The sequence below is a fragment of the Dama dama genome, chromosome 19 (assembly GCF_033118175.1).
Source record: "Dama dama isolate Ldn47 chromosome 19, ASM3311817v1, whole genome shotgun sequence".
Lineage (NCBI taxonomy): Eukaryota > Metazoa > Chordata > Mammalia > Artiodactyla > Cervidae > Dama > Dama dama.
Window position 1 is genome coordinate 51,032,402 of NC_083699.1, and position 21,357 is coordinate 51,053,758.

The following is a 21,357-nucleotide window of genomic DNA, read 5'->3' on the forward strand; positions in this document are numbered from 1 at the left end:
TTCGCAGGGCCTCTCAGAGCCCTGGGATTCCCACCTCCTCTCTCCTTCCAGCTCCGTGTTCATGTTGAGCTTCTACCTGACCTGTTTCCTGCTGCTGACCTTGGTGGTGTTTGTGTCCGTGATCTATTCTTGCGTGAAGGTGAGTCCAGTTTACACTTGATCCCCAGTTGCCTTCTCCCCTCACTTCCAGCCCTCTGATAAGCTCCCCGCGCTGGAGCTGGAGGGTCATGCTCGGGACCAAGGTGCCTGAAGCTGGATCATACCTCTTGATTGGCACTAGCAGCAAGCCAGACTGCAGGGGCCATAGTTTGTCTGAGGGTGTTTATTTGTACAGGCTGTTTCTGTTAGCCTTTGCCCATCTCTGCAACAAGAAGATTCTATTGCCACCTCTTCCATCTGGCCCCTGGGTATCAGATGGGCCGAAGGAAGGGCACCCAGCACAAAGCCGAGAACAGAGCAGTGGTCGCAAAAAATCTGCTGAAAGAATGGGTGAAAGGGGTCACACCTCTTCTGGGTTCCAGTGTGCCCCAGAGATGGCCCTGGAGGAGGCCTTAGAGATGATAGCTTTTGAGCTGCCCATCATATAGATGAGAGGGAGATCCAGAGTGGTCCATTGTTTCAGACTAGGCCACATGGCTAGGGATAAGGATGTGAGACCCTGCTCTATGTTTTTCTCCCATGTCTCTTCTTAGGCATGCTGCGTCGCCATCCAAGCTGTGTCCTTTGAGGGGACCTGACCACAGGTCATTAGGGTCAGTTGTAGAAATCAGTCAGGTTCCCATTTGCCTTGCCCACTAAACCTCTTCCTCAGTTCTTTCCCACTGGTTTAAGAATTCCCTGGGCTTCCCTGGTGGCTCATCGGGTAAAGCGTCTGCGTATAACATGGGAGACCTGGGTTCGATCCCTGAGTCGGGAAGATCCCCTGGAGAAGGAAATGGGAACCCCTCTAGTACTCGTGCCTGGAAAATCCCATGGACGGAGAAGCCTGGTAGGCTACAGTCCATGGGGTCGCAAAGAGTCAGACATAACTGAGCGACTTCACTTTCACTAAGAATTCCCTGATGGGGCCAGTCTGGTTCTAGAAAGCGCTCTATCCCGGCACGGACAAGCCCTGTCCAGCTTGTGCTGTAGCCATTTCTCTGCTCCTCCTGGACACTCACGTGGAGCCAAGCCCCTTGGGGCCTCAGGCCCTGCTGCCACTCCCTACACCCTCTGCAGGGGGCACCCTGTTCTCCTTCCTGGGGAGTTGGGCCTTTGTCACCTCCAGAGTCCTCTTTCTCCCTCCACCCTCCAAACAGAGTCCTTCATTGGGCTGTTCACTGTTTCATCGCCTGATGGTCAACATCTTGAAGGACTGATGGTTAGAACCGGAAGGACCTTACAACCATCTGGTGTGCTACAGCCCTGCCCCTGCGTGGGTTGAGGGAGAGGCAGGGCTGGCCAAGGTGACTTGGCAGGTTGAGCTGGGTGCTCAGCCTGTTGCTGTGCTGCAAGGTAGGGGTTAACCCTGGCTCCCTGCCTCTCCCCAGCTCCTTCCCCGAGGCTACAGCCTCGCTCCTGCTCTGTGTTCAGTCCCTCTTGCCCTTTGGTCTTGCTGTGGTCAAGCCCGCCTCCCCCAAACCTGTTTATCCCCCCGTGGACAGTCCCACTTTCTTCATCTCATGCCTGTAAAAGCACACCATATATTCACAAGAGCCAAAAGGTGGAAACAGCCCAGGTGTCCATCAACAGATAAACGAATTAACAACGTGTTATCCATACAATGGAGTATTATTCTCCCATAAAATGGACTGAGATTCTGACACACACGACAACATGGATGAAGCCTGAAGACACTGCGCTAAGTGAAAGAAGCCAAACACAAAAGCCGTATATTACATGATTCTGCTTATATGAAGTATCGAGAACAGACAGATTCACAGAAACAGAGTGTAGACTAGAGGGTACCAGGGGCTGGGAGAGGGAGCATGAAGAGTTATTGCTTACTGGGTTCAGAGTTTCTGTTTGGAGTGATGGAAGGGTTTGGGAAACAGAAGTGCTGGCTTCACGGCATTTGTGCAGGTAATTCATGCCACTGACATGGACACTTAAAAATGGTTAAACTGGCAAGTTTTGTGTTATATATATTTCACCACAACCTTAAAAAAAAAGCATACCATAACTAAAAGGGCCTCTTAAACATTCTTTTGCTGAATGATCAAAAACGAATCTTTCCTTCTTTGAAGTTATAAACTGAGGCAAAGTCATTGTTCATTTGAGGAACTTAATGAGCCTATTCAAATCAGAATCAAAGTTTTGTTCACAATTTTTAAACTGGAACCTAGATTTATCTCTTTTCTATTAGCTGCTGTGGTAAGCCTGAGCTACACTGAATTCATCTGGGTTGTGTTCCTTGTTTTGAGTGTGTATCTGCTGGTGGGGGAGGTGGGGGAGAGGCGGAATCGGGGAGGGACGGGGGACAGACCCATTTCCCCACCCGCATTGCCATGTTGAGTTAGTTCTCTGGTCTAGTGAATTCTTCTTGCCATTGTTGGAGATTATTTATAAAAATCTTCCCCGCCTCCTTGTGTTTTATTGAATCTACCTATTTTGTAATCAACGTCACATTTAATCAGCTTGCTCTCAATTCCTCTATCCAGCTCAGCAATTTTCTGACTGCTCTGAGGCCTCAGTTTTCCTGGGGGGGGGGTGGGTTGGGGGGCAGGGGGTGGTTGGAACACTTACATCCCCCACCTCCATCTCCCCACACCCTTCCACCAGGGGAGCCTGCTTCTTCCATTTTGCAGATGTAGAGTTTCTATAAAGAGTGTGTTTAGGAAAAAAAAGTGCTCTGTGACTTATCAAGCCTGAAACCTGCTGATCTAGGCCAAGAAGCAAATAGACTCTAATACCCATCTTGGGGTCCTGGCTGCATCTGTCTCTCACAAGCCTCTGATAATCCATCTTCTCAGCATTTATCCACTTTCTGTAAAGTAGACCCCAACCTGAGCAATTGTCTGTAGTATGAACTCCTCTTCCAGTTAATCTTTCCTCTTCGTGTTGTGCATGAACTGCACAGTAAGATGTGAAGGGGGTAAAGTCTCCCCTTTGGTGTCTCTGTAGCAGGGCAGGTTGGCCCTCCCTTCCGCCCACACTGCCTGCAGCCTGACTGACTGAAAGTTGATTATATCACCTTCTCAGGTATTGCCATGAAGCTGATTGAACTGGAATTTTCAGTGTCATTCTGTTTTTCTCTGTGAAAAGATTTGCCAGAACTCAGACATTTTTCATCTTATTCCCACAGTTTCTCAGATGTCATGGCTAGTGGCATTATGAAGAGATAGAGCAGTTCCTAAATCACCCCCATCACAATGGGCTCCTCAGATCCAAAGCCAGGCGGTTCTGTCAGACATGGTCTCTTTCTCTGTTTCATTTACTTTTCCATTTCCCGGAAACAACTTGGACTTGGATGATTTCTTAAACCATCCATATTTTATTTTTGAAGAGACAAACATGAAGAAAGTGTAGTCTGAGTCAGTTGACACAGTCTTCTTAGCCATCTGTCTGGGAGCAATTCCTGGGTCCTTTCTATTGGAAGGTTTTTCTGAAATGTGCTGCTCACCAAGGGCTCTGAGTGTGTTTTCGTCTTGGGCCTGTGTGATCTCTTCCTGACACAGCTTGGTCCAGATTATACACACACCTAGATTTCTCAGCAAGACTGATTTGGAGCCTTGATCTTCCTCTTGTCCCAAAGTCCGGTCTCGCCGCCCTCTGGAGCTCCTCTGCCTGGGGTACCTTGTCCTGAGGAGCGTCCCCTGAGCGCCTCTTTCTGGTGAGGCCCTTAGAGGGCTTTGTGGACACCCAGACACTCCAGTCCTTTCTCCCCTTGGCATTGTTGGTGATCTGGGCCTCAGAGCTGCTCAGAGAAAACCATGCTAAATCCCTCTTTGCATCACACTTGGTCCACAGACTCAGAGAATCTCAGATTGGAAGGTTCCCAAACAGTGAGACAGTCCAGACAACCACCTGAGCCTGGAACCCCTTTGCAAAACCCTGCCAGATCCAGGCCAACCTCTGCTGGGTCCCCTCCAGGGGTGCAAGCCTGTTATATCTCCTGAGTGCAGTCCCTTCCCTTTATGGCCGGCTCTGCCTGGTCCATCAGTCTCCCTGTCCCTCTGTCCCGTCATCATCCAGTGAAGGGGCCAAGGCCTGCCCCCGACAGCACTGGCACTTTTGCCAACACCGCCACCCAAGCGGGTAGAAGAGTGTGCCTCCCTTCTGTTCCTACACTTGATCAGGGTTCCCTGTCTCTCCTGTGGCTCCTCATCATGTTCTATCTCAGAAGGCCAAACTCTGCTTTCCTGCAGTTTGGGAGCTGGGTACAGATAGGCCCAGAAGGCGTATCTGACCAGAGCTTCCTACAGGCCCTTGTCTGCCCTGTGCAGTCACCAAAAGGCCCCCTGTCCCTCTCACTGAAGCCTGAATGTAGCCAAGTCCCACCTTGCCGGCTCTCCTTCCTACCACTCCACCCTGACTCCTGCCCACAGCTTCTGAAGTAAGGTCTTACTCCATCACCAGTACCTCTCACCTCCCAGTACCTCTGTCCTGTGACCACTGCAGAATCCCACACTCACTTTTCCAGATGCTTGGGCTCACACTCCATCTACTAGAAGAGGATGTGCTGCTGCCGGGCACAGGTCTTCTAGGGGTGGAGAACACTTCATGCCAGGAAGCAGACCTTAGGTTCCTCCCGTGGCTTTTTAGTCTGCTGTCTTAGGTCCAGAGCCCAGCTGTGCCACCTTGCCTGGCCTTTCCCAAACCGTGAAGGCAGCTTTTATTATATTTGCTTTGCAGATGAGAACAATGAGGCTCCAAGTGGTTAGACAGCTTCCCCTAGATCCCAGAGCTAGGAAGTGGGGTTGTTGTTGGTGTTTAGTTGCTAAGTCGTGTCCAACTCTGCAATCTCATGGATTGTAGCCTGCCAGGCTCCTCTGTCCATGGGATTCTCCAGGCAAGAATACTGAAGTGGGTTGCCATTTCCTTCTCCAGTATATCTTCCTGACCCAGGGATCAAACCCACATCTCCTACATTGGCAGACAGATTCTTTACCACTGTGCCATCAGGGAAGCCAGGAAATGGGATAGCTGGGTTTTATACGCAGATGGTTCTTGACTCCAGAGCCCACAACCCTTCCCCTCCAGGACGTTGTCTTTGTTAATATGTCCAGTTGACCCCTGAAAGGCCAGGTGATGACAGCAGTAGTGCGTCACCTGGTCACTGTCTGCCTGCTTTGTTCTGAAATTTTAGTATCTTTTAAAAATTTTTTTCTGAAGCAGGAGCCACTGCTTCTGTTATTAGCTCCTTGTCAGAAAGTCTGTTTTCTTAAATGTTCTGCTGTCAGATTGCATCCAGATTTCATTCTTGGATACCCTGGCCCCACATCACAGTAAGGGAACCAGGACCCTAGGGAGGTCATTGATTTGCCTGGAGACTTTCAGAGAGGCCAGGATCAAAGCTGTCCCTCACCCAGTCACAGTTTATTAATTGTGTCACCATTCCCATTTTTCAAGTTGAATTGATTTGAATTAATCAGATTGGGAATGTACTGGATGGGAAATTTTTTTTAATTGATTCTTTTCCTGAGCTCTGCTGGTGAACAGGCATTGAGCAATTGCTTTGCACAGATATAATCATTCTGCCAGACAAATGCCCTCCAGGATCTGTTTGCAGCTGTAGGGCAGCCCCACGAGGAGATTCTACTCCAGGTGAAGAATCTTATTGTTTACACCAGGGTTAGTACAGGTAGGATTTTGGGTCAATATACAGGGGAACTTTTTATTACAGGAGATGAGATATTCCATAAACCTTTGCCAGGCCAGGATGTCAAATCTTCCGCAGACTTCAAAAAATCAGCAATTCCTGGGTTCCTGCTGAGATTTAAAGTTAAGAGAAGATCTTTTGAAACGGTGACAAGGAAAATTGGTTTGTAGCAAGCCAATGCATTGAGGTAATCATTGTTTAGCTGTTACAAGTTTATTCCTGGTTGAATTTTGTTTAATAGCCTGCAGTTCTTCTCTTGGCTTCTGGGTGGCCCCCGTGGGGCTCCTGGTCCCAGGTTCACCAGGAAGCCTCTGTGCACCTAGTGTTCCCCAACCACCTTTCTGGACACGAGTTTGAGCAAACTCCAGGAGATACTGAAGGACAGAGGGAGGGTCGGACACGACTTAGAGACTGAACAGCAACAACCACCACCTTCTATGGGCTTCCCTGGCAGGTTAGTGGTAAAGAACTTGCCTGCATGCAGGAGACGTGGGTCTGATCCCTGGGTCAGGAAGATACCCCGGAGAAGGAAATGGCAACCCACTCCAGTATTCATGCTTGGGAAATCCCATGGACAGAAGATCCTGGCAGGCTACAGTCCATGAGGTTGCAAAAGAGTCGGACATGACTTAGCAACTAGAGAACAACAAAACCACCTTCTATAAAGGCTTTAGCATCTAGTGATAACTTACCTAAATCAGTCATTACACTGGTAATGAAAGAAGCCATTCAATTGATGGATAGGGTGATCAGAACTGAAATGGTTTAAGCAACATGGGGGATGGGAGGATGAAATGGCAAAATTTTAAGCAGGCAAAGATTGGAAACCATCTGTCATACCGTTTCAGAGTAAGTGCCTCATGCTCCTGCCAAAACATTTTCCACAGCTGTGAAACCAAAAATTCCTTTAATGAGAAACAAGGACTTTTGTTCTTATTGGCAGCATAGCTCTTTAAAATGAAAATATTAACTAAATTTTCTACTGAATTTAACAGCTTTCAACGCACTTTCAAATGCATCATTTCATTGGGTCTTCATGACCACCCTAGAATATCCACTACTAAGGAAAGTAGATATTCCCTGTTTACCAATAAGGAAACTGGGACTCTAAGATCTTAATGACTTTCCCAGGATCACACTGGAGGGTGAGCAGGAATTTTTTAAATAAGCACTTTTTTGAGATATAATTTATATACTAAAAAATTCTCCTTAAAAGGGTCATAAAATTATAATTCAGTAGCTTCCTGCATATTCACAAAATTCTGCAACTATCACCACTAATTCCAGAACATTGTCATCATCCCCAAAAGAAACCTCACACCTATTAGCAGTCACTCCTCATTCCCAGTTCCTCTCATCTGCTAGCAACCTCAGATCTATTTCCTGTTTCTATGAATTTGCCTGTTCTGGGCCTTTTGTGTAAGTGGTATAATATAAAAAATGGCCTTTTGAAATAGGCTCCTTTCACATAACATATCTCAAGGTTTGTTCATCTTGTACCATAAAACAGCACTTCATTCCTTCATCTGTGACCAAATAATATTCCATATGTAGACTTACTACATTTGGTTTCTTCCTTCATCAGTTGATGGACATCTGGGTAATTTCCACTTTCAGGCTATTAATGTTGCTCTGAATATTTGCATATGAAGTTTTATATGGACTTAAGTTTTCAGTTCTCTTGGGTATATACCTAAGAGTATTAAAGAGTGGGTTCAGTCAGAGTTCAGATTACCCTCCAAAGGAAGTGTTTTCTCAGAAAAAAATGCCACAGACTCAGTGCTCCATGAACACAGCTGAGAGGCACCCCTGCTTGGCACATGAAGTTCAAGGTCTTCACCACTCAGCCTAGAGCCCAAGTGGGTTGCAAGCCTCCGTCCCTGCTACAGTCCTTCTATGTGGTCCCTTCTTTCCCTCTGCTGAATAGGAAATGGACTTGTTGGTAAGGCAGAGGGAGATGTGGAGCGGAAAAGATATACAGCTTCCCTACATGCATACTTATCCCAAAGCCCAAGACTCAGGGGTAAGCAGGGCACTTTCTTGGTGTCAAGAACTGTGAAGGGTCTGAGGTTTGGTTTTACTCTTGTTGCTCTTTCACAGATACTAGCAGAAGTCACCAGACTCCTGCGTCAGGGACAAGAGACATTATTACTCATGTCATAGCAAGCACTACAAGCATCAGCATATTTGTTTTGGTTTGCCAAAGTCTCATGGGGGCAACCTGATGGGCCCACGTGGAACCACATGTAATAAGTTTGGGTCACAGTTGAGGAACACTGGACCGAGGGCCTGACACTTGCTGGCCTTAAACACTGTAGCACGTGAGCCAGTCTTCTCCACATTGGGAATGAGCAGTCATATCACGGTCACACTGTGTGCCCTCACCTACCTAGCTGTCTGTGTTACTGTCTGTAACAGTGGGTGGCTAAGCCTTGCATCCGGCACGCTCAGTCAGAATGTGCAGGTATGCTCAGGGTCACCCAGGAAAAGCCACGCCCAGAACCCAGGCCTCTGGGTGCTTTTCCACCAGCTTCCTCTGCCTGTAGGGGTTTCCATGGGACACATGGCAAGCTTGAAAATCAGCCTACCAGGAGGCATTAAGATAGGTGGGGTGAGAGACACAGGTCCACCACTTTGCTTTTCTCAGTCTGCCAACTTCTTTGGGTTGCTTAGGAGATGAAGAGGACGTGGTGGCCAAGGCCAGTTGTATCAGATTTGGTAGACCCAACCATTTAGTTACCAAAACTGCAGTGGGTCTTTGTGGACATACAGTGTGTGTAGTTGAAGGAAATATAGGGAGGGTTAGGTGAGGGAAATGGCAGACCCATGGGCGTCCTGCTGAAAAAACTCAGTTCATGTGACCGGGGCACCACCCTCTGCTCACAGGTTGCTCTGCCCCTTTACACATGCCCATCCCCTTCCTCCAGATACCAGGCTCTCCCCGAGCCCTCAGATCCACAGCTCCCTGCTTCGTCCCAGAAACCCTCTGACCCTCCTCGGAAAGTTCTGAGCCCTCCATGACTCTTTCACTGTTGCCTCCTGCCGCCTTTTGAATGTAACTCTAAGGGGCCCAGCATTCACACAGAGGGTATGTGGGCTTTTTCCTCTGCTTCCATGTTGGGGTGAAGGTAGCATCTTTCCTTTCATCCATCCTTTCTCACCTGTGACCTCCTCAGGTAGACCCCTCCTGGCCCCCTGCAGAATCTAACTGTTGTTGGCCTGGAAGCAGAGGTTGGAGGCTCACACACAGGGAGAGGGGTCAGGAAAGCTTTCAGGGTTCTGCTGGCGACAGACAAAGAGGGGGAGAGCCTTCACTGCCTCCTCTGTGGCGGTATGTGGAGTCCATTGAATTCTGTTTCATCTCTCTCTCTCTCCCTCCCTCTGCCCCTGGGACAGCTCTTCCCGGCCCCACTGCAGACCCTTTCCAGGAAGATCGTGCGGTCCAAGATGAACAGCACCCTGGTGGGGGTGTTCACCATCACCCTCGTGTTCCTGTCGGCTTTTGTCAACATGGTGGGTGGCTCCACCTCCCCAGCACCTCCCCAGCCCATTGGAGCCCTGAACCCCACAAGCATGCACTGGGAGGAGACTTCCCCCAGGCCCTGGGGTTCTCCCTCCCTGGAAATTCTTATTTGGGTCTCACCTCAGGCCTGGAATCAGATTTAGCTCCTAAAGCCTCTCACACAGCCTTTATCCTCTCTCAAGGCCAGAGGACCAGAAAGGCTCACGGAAGTACACCCCCCAAGGGAGGTTTATGAGCCTTGCCCTGGGTAGTTGGGCAAGTCTTGCCTGTTTCTCGGCCTCTTCCACGCTCATCCCCTGCCCTGGTCAGGGTCAGACTGCACCCAAAGCCGGGGAGCATGGGCGTGTGCTGCCTGTGGAGATGGGCTGCTCTGGCCTGGCCCCCATGGGCTGAGCCTCTCCTCCCCGCCCCCAGTTCACGTGCAACTCCAAGGACCTGTTTGGCTGCCTGGGGGACGAGCACAACATCAGTGCCAGTCAGGTCAACGCATGCCATGTGGTGGAGTCGGCCGTCAACTACAGTCTGGGTGATGAGCAGGGCTTCTGCGGCAGCTCCTGGCCCAACTGCAACTTCCCCGAGGTACTGGGCAGGGTGGGGCAGGATGCAGATGGGGACCCACCACCAGCCCCTCTCCACCCTCAACTACTCTGATGGACAGTCAGGGGCCCTTGGGCTCACTGCCATTCCAGAAACCTCCTTCCCCTGAAGTCTATCTCACTCTATGTGCCAGACACCAGTGAGCAAGGCCAACCTCCCTGTATAATATTACCAACAATAATAGCATAGCTATTGCTCATAGGGTGTTTACCATGTGCCAGACACAGTGCTAAGAACTTCACATTTACTCATTTAGTCCTCAGGGCAACCCTGTGACAAAGATGCTATTATTAGCTCCTTTATACAGATGAAATTTAGGCACAGAGAGGTTAAGTAATGTGCCTAAGGTCACACAGCAAGTGGCAGAGCCAGAGCTCCCACCCAGGTTACCTGACTTAAGAATTTTTGCTTTTAACCTGAAGGCAGAGCTGTTTCTGTACCCTCAGCCTCAGCAGCACACCCCAGTGCTGCCCTGGGTGGCCTGCCTGATCCCTTTGCTGTAGGTCAGAGAGTGGAGGGGAGCAAAAGAAACTATCCCAAACCGGTACTACCACCTGGCCCACCCATTCAAAGTATAGTTCAGTAGCTTTTAGTGTATCACTGGGTTGGGTTCTCCTACTAACTCACTAGTGCTTCCCTGTGGCTCAGATGGTAAAGAATCTGCCTGCAATGCAGGTAGACCTGGGTTCAGTCCCTGGGTCAGGAAAATCCTCTGGAGAAGGGAATGGCAACCTACTCCAGTATTCTTGCCTGGAGAATTCCATGAACTGAGGAGCCTGGGGGCTATAGTCCATGGGGTTGCAAAGAGTCGGACACGACTGAGCGACTAACACACTTAGTGTATTCACAACTTGCGCAGCCGTCATTATAATGGGATTGTACAGCATTTTTGTCACCCCAAAATGAAATCGTGTACCTACAGATCATTGGGTTTAAAAACTCGGTCGCGAACCCTTAGAGAGCAGCATGCTGACTGCTCTGCCACCCTGCTGGGCCTCCTCAGGGAGCCATTCTGCAGAGAGCAGCAGGATCAGGCTTCCAGCCTGGCACATCTTCTCCCAGCACTGGTCACTCCCACAACCCAACTCCCTACCAGGGTACCCGTGAAATCTAAGATGATGGCGATTTTTGCCCTTTTCTGGGGAGAAAGCCCATGCTTTTATCCAACTCCCAAAGGGCCCATGACTCATAAGAAGTCTCCAGGATGGCAGTGAGGGCCCTCGGGGACTCTCACAGTGCTGGCCACCTTCCCCGCCCCAGGGAAGGGGACTGATCTACCTCCCCTGTATGGACGGGATGAGGGAGACTCAGTGAGAAGTGGGGCGCCCCTGCACAGTGTCACCCGGACTGCCTATCCCTGGGCCCCACGGTGCGCTCACTCTGCCCTGGAAGCATGCTCCAGCGCCTGCCCTTGGCTCTCCACCTCTCCTCCCTCTCACATCTGGCTGACAGCCTCTAGGAGCTGCTGCCTGAGGGCTGTTGGCTGGAAGCCAAGGCCGTTTTTGGTCTTGCACGTGTCCCTTGGTGGCTGCTCCACGGGAGAGCAGGGGAACAAAGTGATGGCAGGGCCTGTTCTGGTTCCATGTTTGTGGGAGACAGTTGATCACAGCCTTCAGCTCTCACCAGCCTGACCTGTTTGGGCCCTCAGATCCCAGGCCTCACCAGCTGCAGACCCCTCAGGCTGACCCCACCCCACAAGTGTTGTTCTGATTCAGCAATTCAGCAACTCCTCAGAGACCTGGATGGACCTCAGTATTAAGCTCTGGCTTTGTCTGGGCCCAGGGTCTGAATGGGCCTCCAGGCTGGTGCTGTGTTCCCCTCCCCACCCCCCAAGGACACAATTATTATCCTTGAGGCTGATGTGTCTACTCCTTCCTCTGCCCCTTCCTGCTGGTGAGCTGAAGCAGGTCCCTCCCTCTTCCAGTCACCAGGGGCTACCCTCACTTCCAGCCACCAATTCTTGGCCTCCATCCCAAGGCAGCGGCAGCAGTGGGTCTTTTTGCCTGGCGCAGAAATAGTGATGCTAAATTTAAAAGAAAGAGCAAAATAATAGATGCTGACTGTCTTGGATTAATATTAGGGGACAACAGAACAGAAACTGACCTCTGAGATGGCCTGGTTTGGCCCCTCAGATGATTGTCCGAGGCTCCGAAACTGAGGCTCCGAGACCAGAAGGGATTCCCCCCAAAGTACAGGGAGGCACAGTCCCTCATCTGAAACCTTTCAGATCAGATACGTTTTGGACTGTGAAATTCTTCAGAGTTAAAAGATTACCTCACACCTCGGTGCAATCTGGGCAGCACCTGATAATGAAACACAGAAATATTTCTGCAGCAAAATGTATGAATAGTCATAGGAAGCAGGACAAAGGTGGTACTTCACATCACGTCAGTAGATCAGTTTGGCCACCAAATAAGGCAGTTCAGATGTTGCCACCACATCAGTTTTGAAAACACTTTCAGTTTTTAGGACTTTGAAGTTGTAGATCCAGGGCTGGGGCCTGCACTCTCATAGTTATCGAGGGCACCACACACTGTGGCAGGGGGCTTCATATCATTTTTAATCATCACAGTAAGCCCAAGAGAGAAACGATTTTGCATGCAGGGAAACAAGCTTAGGGGCTTTCCTGGTGGCTCAGACGGTAAAGAATCTGCCTGCAATGCAGGAGACCTGGGTTTGGTCCTTTGGCAGGGAAGATCCCCTGGAGAAGGAAAAGGCTACCTACTCCAGTATTTTGGCCTGACTGTATAGTCCATGGGGTTGCAAAGAGTCGGACGCGACTGAGCGACTTTCACTTTCAACAAGCTTAGAGAGGTTGAATAAATGGCCAAAGTCACACAAACAGTCCATAATGAATCAGGGCTGAAACTCAAGTTTGCCTGAGCTAGAAGACCTGCTCTAACCACTGAGCATCACTGCTGGAACTGGTGGTATTTATCCTGCCAGCCCCATCTCCTGGTTTCTACCCATGGCCATTCACATCACAGTACAAGTTTGCATCAGCAGAAACATCCCCAGACTCGGTTTCACCTGAGATCAACTCAGACTGGAGAAAGGCTGGGGGGCGGGGCCAGGACCGGTGCGGCCTGGGGCACTAAAGCTGCCTTCCTCTCTCACAGTACTTCACCTACAGCGTGCTGCTCAGCCTGCTGGCCTGCTCCGTGTTCCTGCAGATCAGCTGCATCGGGAAGCTGGTGCTCATGCTGGCCATCGAGCTTATCTACGTGCTCGTCGTTGAGGTGCCCGGTGTCACGCTCTTTGACAATGCCGACCTACTGGTCACGGCCAACGCCATGTAGGTGGCACCCGCCTCGGACCCCAAACGGGGTCTGGAGCATTGCAGAGAGACAGGAAAAATGGAAGACTGGGGTCCTGGGCCGCAGGGGGCTTCCAGGGGAGTATCCTTTTGCTCCCAGCTCTGACCACCTGGGCAAAAACAGTTCAGTGTCTTTTTTCTTTCCCCCTATCCCTCTCCCAGTGATGAGGGTGGCCTCAGGGCTACTAGCTGCCCTGTCCTTCTGCCTCCAGACTCTTACTCAGTCCTGACTTCAGGCTTCAGTGATTTGTTCCTCATCTGTCCCAGGCAGCCTTTGCTGGGCTATTTTCACCTCACTGCCTTGCAGCCTCAGGCCCAGAGAGGTCAAGGTCCAACAGAGCTGGAAAGCAAGGTGTGTGGGAGCAAAGGAACAGCCTCGTTGTTTGTGGGCATTTGTCCTGCCTTAAGCTAGACACCTGGACCTACTTTATCCCTTTCATCCTCATGGCAACTCAGCAAAGTAGAGAGGGCCTCCCTGGACAGTTGGGTAGTTTGTGCACTGCTCAAAGGCTCCTGACTGTGATGGTGAGCAGTTAAGTCCCACAGCCAAGAGGTGGCACAAATGAGGATTGTGCCCCGGGCATCCCAGCTGGCAGTCAGTCTGGTCAAATAGTGACAGATGTCAGATTTCCCAGGGAGGTGGCTCTGTGAGGGGAAAGAGCTCTGATTTGGAGTCGAATTGAGTTTGAATCTCAGCTTCAGACACACATTTGGCTATTTTTCCTGAATATCCCATTATTTTTTCCCAGTAGAGTGTGAATAATAATGCCTATAGCAGCAACATGTGTGTAAAGTGCCTGATACCTAGTACCCTTTGCTTCCCATTACCATCTCTGCCCTCCCTACCCCAACACATACACATCAGGAAGGGCAAAACATGTGAGCTGACAGGTCTGTGTCCCCTGAGAAAATGCAGCAAACTGTGCTTTCTCTGAGTTAGAGGAAGAGATTCATTCATCCATCTATCCAATCACTCAAAAATATTTACAGAGCACCTACCCTGTTCCAGGCACCGAGCTTGGCAGTGGAGGTACAGTCATGGATAACATCGGCCATTCCAGTGTCAGAAATGATGTTACCTTCTGGTGCAGAGAGTGTCACCTGAGAAAATGAAGAGGTAGTGAAGGATCTAAGGCAGATGCAAGGAAGAACTTCCCAGTGGCTGTGCAGGGCTGTGGGCAGATGACAGGGAGACTGTAGCATGGAGAGCCGTGCAGGTTACAGTCTTGTGGGGACGGGAGAAGGAGGAAATCAACCCTTCTACCCAAGGATGGGGCAAGAGCGGGACTCTGCCTGTCTTTCTCTCCTGTCCTGCCCCTTCCCCCCGAGCCCCACCCATCCTCCTGCTAAAGGAGCCCCACCCAGAGAGTGGAGGTCCTTTCTAGGTTGAGAAACCCTGGCGTGGCTCTAGGGAGGCACTGTTTACTAGAAAAATCATGCAAGCCACAGATGTAATTTTAAATTTTCTAGTAGCTATATTAAAAAGCAAAACATGCAATTAATTTTCATAATATATTTGTTTAACGAATATATTCAGAATATTATTTTCATATGCAGTCAGTTTTAAATTATTAATGAAGTATTTGATATCTTCCCACACTAATTCTTCAAAACCTGGTATCTATTTTACACTGATAGCACATCTCAACTTGTACTAGCCACATTTTAAGCTCAGTAGCCACTATGGCTAGTGGCTACTGTACTGGACAGTACAAGTGTAGTGTTTCTCCTCTGGGTGGCAGCGATGGGCTGGGGTGGGAGAGGGGTCCCAGGAAAGGACCAGTGATATGTGGTCCTGGTGACCAGACGCTAATAGGGACCAGGCTTTCTGCAAGCCTCCTATCCTGAAAGTGTCCTTGGATTGGGGAGAGGGATGCTGGGGGGATGGCAAGTAGCAGTTGTGGGGGCAGAAGTATGAGGCATGGGGACACAGAGCTGGGTGTAAAGGGTGAAGAGGGGCAGTGGCCGCAGAGAGGCCTGGAGGCTGTGAGGCAGGAGCAGCTCTGAACAGCCCTCTCCACTCCTGTTCACAGAGACTTCAACAACAACGGGACCTCCCAGTGGTGAGTTGAAGCTCTTTGTCTGAATTCTCTGATACGACCACTGCCTGCTAGAGGCCACCAGCCCAGGCCACCAGCCCAGCAGAGAAAACAGCGGTGCACAGGTGGGAGGGGGCCTTGGTGGCAAGGTGGGTGATGAAGGAGGAGGCCCTCCCCTCTCTAAGTGCCAATGGGGCCTCCCTGGATAGGTACCGTTCTTTTACCATCTCCATCACCCCAAGATGATTTACAGACTCAGAACCAAGATTATCAGGACTCAGAGGCCATTCCACAGGCCTCCAGCTCTCCTTGGGGGAGTATGTGAGACCCCAGGCACAGGAGAACACGTGCCCCAGCGGGGAGGAGCAGAGGCCAGGCCTGCAGGGTTGGTTGGTTAGGTCTTGCCTCCGGGCCGCTGCTGCACAGGGAGTGTGCAGCCTTCAAGGTTTGGGCTCTTTGCTGGGACAGGAGAAGGGTTTTGGACAGCTGTTTTTTGTTAGGAGTGTTAGTAATGTCAACAGAAATATAATCAGACAATAATTGCTACCAGTTTTGGAGTTCCTACTGTTTCTCAGATACTATACAGGAGTTTGCCTACAGTATCTGTAATTCTTGCCACAATCTTGAAATGTGGGTATTGTTATCCCATTCTACAGATTAGGAAACTAAGATTCAGAGAGGTTAAGAGATTTGCCCAAGGTTGACCAGAGACAGTCAGTATGGCCTGCCTGGCTCCCCTGTTACAACCCCTGTCTTGTCAACTGAGAGAGACCTGGGATGTATACATTGCCTTGTATGATGGCCCGGTTCATCCCCTGCTGTAACCAGAGGGAAGCACCCCAGTGATGGGGGGTAGTGAGCCTCAGGGAAGGAGTAATGGTTGCTGAGCTGCAGGGCAAGCAGGGGCTGCGACGGGGCTGTCCACCAGGAAGACGGCACACCTCAGGCAAAGTTAGAGCAGGAGGAGGGAGCTGGAGTGGGAAGAAGACAAACAGGCCTGAGCGGCCCTCAGAGCCTGACATGAAGCGTGGGGCCTCTGCCTCCTGCCTGCAGCCCTGAGCACCCGACCAAGGTGGCGCTGAAGGTGGTGACGCCCATCATCATCTCCGTCTTCGTGCTGGCCCTGTACCTGCACGCCCAGCAGGTGGAGTCCACCGCCCGCCTCGACTTCCTCTGGAAACTTCAGGTGGGTGGCCAGGGGCTGGGGCAGGGGGCGGGAGGAGGTACCCAGACTTCTGGGCACTTTCTGGGCTGGGCCGGGCCTGGGTTCTGCACTGACGAGGTGTCCTGCTCAGGCCTCGCCCCAATTGCCTGGTACCTTGTGTCCCGGTGAGTCTGCCTCCTGCTCTCTGGGGCCAAGAGGCAAAACTGCAGAGCTCCAAGCAAACCCACCTGCAACAGTGCCCAGTGCTGGGACCCTGATAGACAGGCAGGAGGAGAGGAGGGGAGCAGGGGGTGTGCGGTTCTGGGGTCTCAGAGGCCTGAGTGCAGGAGCTGGCACCAGAGGCATCTGAGCAGGGCTCGATGTGACCAGAACTGGACTTGAAGCCTCCTCCAGGGGAAGACAGCTGGAAGGGGCATCAAAGATCGTTGACAGGATGTCCAGCCAGGTGGCTATGCCCTGGCCTTGATGAGCAGTGGCCCAGGCAGGGGCAGAGGTGCTGGGTGCTGGGTGCCCTGGTGGAGCTGAAATCTAACCAGCACTCTGCTGTCCAGGCTCTGCGCCCTGCATGCTGACTGTGTCTACCTGGAGGAGGGGGTGATGTGGGCCATGCACAGCATGCTCCAGGTGCTAGTGGCAGCCCCTGTGTGGCCCCTTACTACCTGCTGGGCCACCTCAAAAGGTGCGGGAGAGGGTGACCAGGACCTTTGAGAACGCCTGGCTTTAGATAGGAGTAGGGGTGGGGCTCAGACCTGTTGCTCCCGCCCAGCCACTTGTAAGGCATAGCTTAGCCTGGCCTCTTTGCCTCCTTTGGCCTGACCCCTGTGTGTAGACCACTTCTCCAGCTCATCTGTAGCTTGCTTAGGCTTCCTCCATCCTCAGCTTCCTAGTAATGTTGAGATTGAAGTCTTTGGGCCAGGGCAGGAAGCCTTGATTTTCACTGGCTGCTGAGTGAAAGTGGAGGCATCTAGCTGCACCTGCTATTGGGAGTTTTGTGTGAGGGCTTGCTGAGGTCCCCACTGAGGTCTCCGGTGAGAATGCCCTGAGGCTGGGGAAACATGTTTTCCTGCAGATCGCCCCTCCTAGGCCCTGGGTCAGGACGGGCCTCAGGGGTACCCACTGTAAGGCTGCATCTTCTCTTTTCAGGGAGCGGCCTCCCAGCCTCCTTCCCACTGGTTCGCGCCCCTCTTCTTGGGGAAGCTCCTGGGAGGCCCCCAGCTCTCCCCTGGGGGCTGACCAGACTCTGTGGAGCCTGAAGCCAATTTCCCTCCATTCCTCTACTTGCCCCCTCCCACCTCCCCCATGAGCCCTCCAGAAGCCCCTCCCAAGGTATTTGCTGCTCTGTGACTCAGTTGTATCGCAAAGACCCTGAGAAAGGGGTGGAGGCCAGGGACGGGGAGCCTGCCACTCTGCTTCCTATGACTGACTACCCCTTCACCTCCCACCCCCAGACCCTGTCCAGCTTATGAGAGTACAGGTTCAAACAGAGGCTCCCACCAGGTTTTATCTGCTTTTATGGCATTAAGTTGTAAAAAAATTATTTTAAACTTACAGAAAAGTTAAAAGAACAGTGTAAAGAACTCCACCAGTCCCTTCATCAGATTCCCCAACCATTTTTCTGCATTTGCTCCATCACCCTCTCTTTTCTGACACCCCCTCAGTTCCCCAGTGTCTATCTCCCCAACCAAAGCAAAGACACTCTCTGCATTATTCCCATGCAAACCCCCAGACAGAAAATCAACACTGTCCACCCATAATACATCCACTCACAGAACCCTTCGTGTTTTGGTCAACTGTCCCAGTTCTGGCCCAGGGCCCCATCCAAGGTACCCTGTGTATTTAGTCATTATGTTTCCTGTCTTTGTCTCTCAGTTTGTCAGTCTTAAAGAGGTCCTTGTTCTGTGACCCTCAGTCCGGGGCCCTTGATGTTTCCCGTGTCCAGACTCGGGCCCCGCCTTCTGGGAGGAAAACCGTGGAAGTGACACTCACGAGGCACTTCTCAGAGCATCACCTTGAGTATTCCTCTGTGTTGGCCTGTCCCACCCCTGGCAACATTAACCTTGATCACCCTCTCAAGTGGGCATCTGCCAGATTTCTCCACCGTCAGGTCCCCATCTTCCCTTTTGTACCCTATTAGCATTTTGTGGGAAGATACTGTGGCATTACTCCAATATTCTGATTCTCAGCAAACCTCACGCAGCAGTCTCAGCAATCCATCACTGACTCCTGCCTGCCAGGTGTGATGACTTATGTCTGTCATTACTTCTGCATTTGCTTTTTTATTTATTTATTTATTTGGCTGCATTGGGTCTTAGCTGCGGCACGCAGGATCTTTCGTTGTAGTTGTGGTGTATGGACTTAGTTGCTCCACAGCATGTGGGATCTTACTTAGTTCCAGGAGTTGAACCCATGTCCCCTGCCATTGCAAGGTGGATTCTTAACCACTGGACCACCAGGGAAGTCTTCTTCTTTTATGTAGAACCTTCTACATTTGTTAATCGACATTCTCCTTTAAGGCAGAGCTTTCCTTGTGTCTATTAGTTGCTCAGTCATGTCCAACTCTTTGCAACCCCATGGACTGTAGCCCACCAGGCTCCTCTGTCCATGGAATTTTCCAGGCAAGAATACTGGAGTGGGTTGCCATTTCCTGCTCCAGGGGATTTTCCTGCTCCAGGGATCCAACCCAGGTGTCCTGTGTTGCAGGGGGACTCTCTACCATCTGAGCCACCAGGGAAGCCCAGAGCTTTCTTTATCTTCCTCTTATTTGCTTCATTCATTTATCTACATCAGCCTACACTCATAGATTCCTATCTAATTCGGTGGGGCTTATACTCTGCTCCTCTCATTATTTATTTTAATGTTTCATGTGTCCTGGCTTTGGTCAGTGTGTCTTCAGGTTGGCCTCCATGTTCTTTGACATGTCTCCATCATTCTTTGAGCATTTGTTTTACTTTCTGGCACAAGATGATGTCTGAGGCTCATCATGTACTTTCCCATCAAAGCACCCCAATTGTTCTTCATGGAGAATGGTGTTTAGAAACCCAGATCAGGGCACCCAGCATGCTCACTGTTCTAGGTCCCTTCTGTGGACAAAGCTAGGAAATGTATGTAAGTATATAGGAAATACACACATATACACATACATATGAATGGATACTACTGCAGTAACTGTCAGTTGATATTTAAAACCATGAGTTGGTAGCAGTACCCCCATTCCCAATGCAATACCTCAGGCTTCTTTCTAGCCTTCCTCCTTCCATGCATGCAAATATTATCACTGACAGTGAGAACTTCCCCTTCTATTTCTTTCACATATTTACTCATTTGTGCAATGGAACTGACCTCCCCATCACCCCAGCCCCCTTCTCTGCCCCACCATGCCCTCTCCCCACCTCACGGCCCTGCTTCCTTGCTGGATACACCACATGTGGCACTCCTTCCTCTGATCACGTCCTTCCTCAGTCACAAGCACTCTGTACAAGGTTGGGAAGGAAGGGAAAATTGAAAAGGAAGTGGCTGACTACTCCCCATTTTGAAAACATGCACATGCATGTGAGTGTGGGGGTGAGTGTGTCTCTACCTGCCAGGTGTGTCAGCCTGTCTCTACTGAAGCATCTCATGATGCTCCCACATCCTTCCATCTCCCATTGTCCTCCAGGGCTTTGGGGAGGGGTAAGTAATAACCTGAACACGGGTTCTTGGGATGGATGAGTGATGGTCTGTTGCCCCACCCCCAGTCTTGCCTAGCAGCCCATTTAGCTGTTGGATCTATGGTCATGGTGGGTGGGTGTAGTGCTGACAGGGAGGTGGGGAGCCTGGGGTCCTTAGCTTCCCTGAAGCACCTGCAAAAAACACACACCTGCATGGCCCCCTCCACTGGGCCCTGGTTCTTAGGAGAGCCCATTCGTGTCTCCTCCCATAGCCTTGACCTTATTAGGACCAGCAAGCACCTGTGAACCCCTGAGCCATCCTGCCTGAGCAGAGCCCAGCCCTAGAAGCAGCTGGCTGTGCTGGCAACTGCCCACATGTCTTGGGCAGAGTTCCCAGAGGTGGCAGGTGCACCTGACCAGCGCCCCTATATTTGGCTTCTGTTCCCAGCAGCAACTGTGCTCCCAGCGTCCCCACCCCCAGCCTCCACTGCCTGACACTCTGGGCAGATGCTCTCTGGGAAAGCATTCCTGCCATCTGTGGGCTGATCAGAGGAGCTGAGGTGCTCCTGGGTCCCCAGGCGTGTGGTCTCCATAGGTGGTAGGGACAGGAGTAGGGGCAGCCTGGTGCATCCTCAAAGCAGCTGGGGCCCCTCTGCGGGGACAGCAGGGAGAAGGAGAGGGACTCCCACACCAGCCTTCTCCCTCTGGCACACCTGTTCCAGAGCAGGAGCAGGGGCCCTTATTTATGGGAGTTGTTGTTTAGTCGCAAGGTCGTGTCTGGTTTTGTGACCCCATAGACTGTAGCCCACCAGGTTCCTCTGTCCATGGGAGTTTTCAGGCCAGAATACTGGAGTGGGTTGCCATTCCCTTCTCCAGGGGATCTTCCTGACCCAGGGATAGAACCTGCATCTCCTGCATTGCAGGATTCTTTACCACTGAGCCACCAGGGAAGCCCAATTTAGGGGAGGGGGGTGGTCAAAGTGTCCCACCCCACAGGAGCCACCCGGCAAGAAGACAGCATGTGCCTGCTGGACCCCCCCTGGCATCTGAGGGTCCAGGAACTTCCTTGGGTGTGACCCACCCATCCCAAGAATAAGGTGGGTCCTCTCACCTCATCCCTCAGCTTTCTCCTTTCCCCCTGAAGCCAGACCTGCAGCCTTGATGGGTGTAGCGGCTCCTTCTTCATGAGCAGCCACTGCCCACCTGGAGACCCAGGGCCCTGAGAAATAGTCCTGGCCTTTTTGGAGGTTCTAGCTGCAGTGAATAGAAA

At 51.1% G+C, this 21,357-nt stretch overlaps 1 protein-coding gene across 2 annotated transcripts in view; it reads left to right on the forward strand.

Moving 5' to 3' along the window:
* Positions 1–21,357, forward strand: part of ADCY5 (adenylate cyclase 5) — a 156,723-nt gene that overhangs the window by 127,360 nt on the left and 8,006 nt on the right. For both annotated transcript variants that reach the window (XR_009696986.1, XM_061167001.1), the window contains exons 12-17: positions 52–139; positions 9,197–9,313; positions 9,738–9,902; positions 13,040–13,215; positions 15,270–15,299; positions 16,329–16,461. Coding sequence is in view for 1 of the 2 variants with exons in the window: in XM_061167001.1 (XP_061022984.1) it covers positions 52–139; positions 9,197–9,313; positions 9,738–9,902; positions 13,040–13,215; positions 15,270–15,299; positions 16,329–16,461 (709 nt within the window). In the remaining variant the exon portion in view is untranslated. The remainder of the gene's footprint in view (positions 1–51; positions 140–9,196; positions 9,314–9,737; positions 9,903–13,039; positions 13,216–15,269; positions 15,300–16,328; positions 16,462–21,357) is intronic.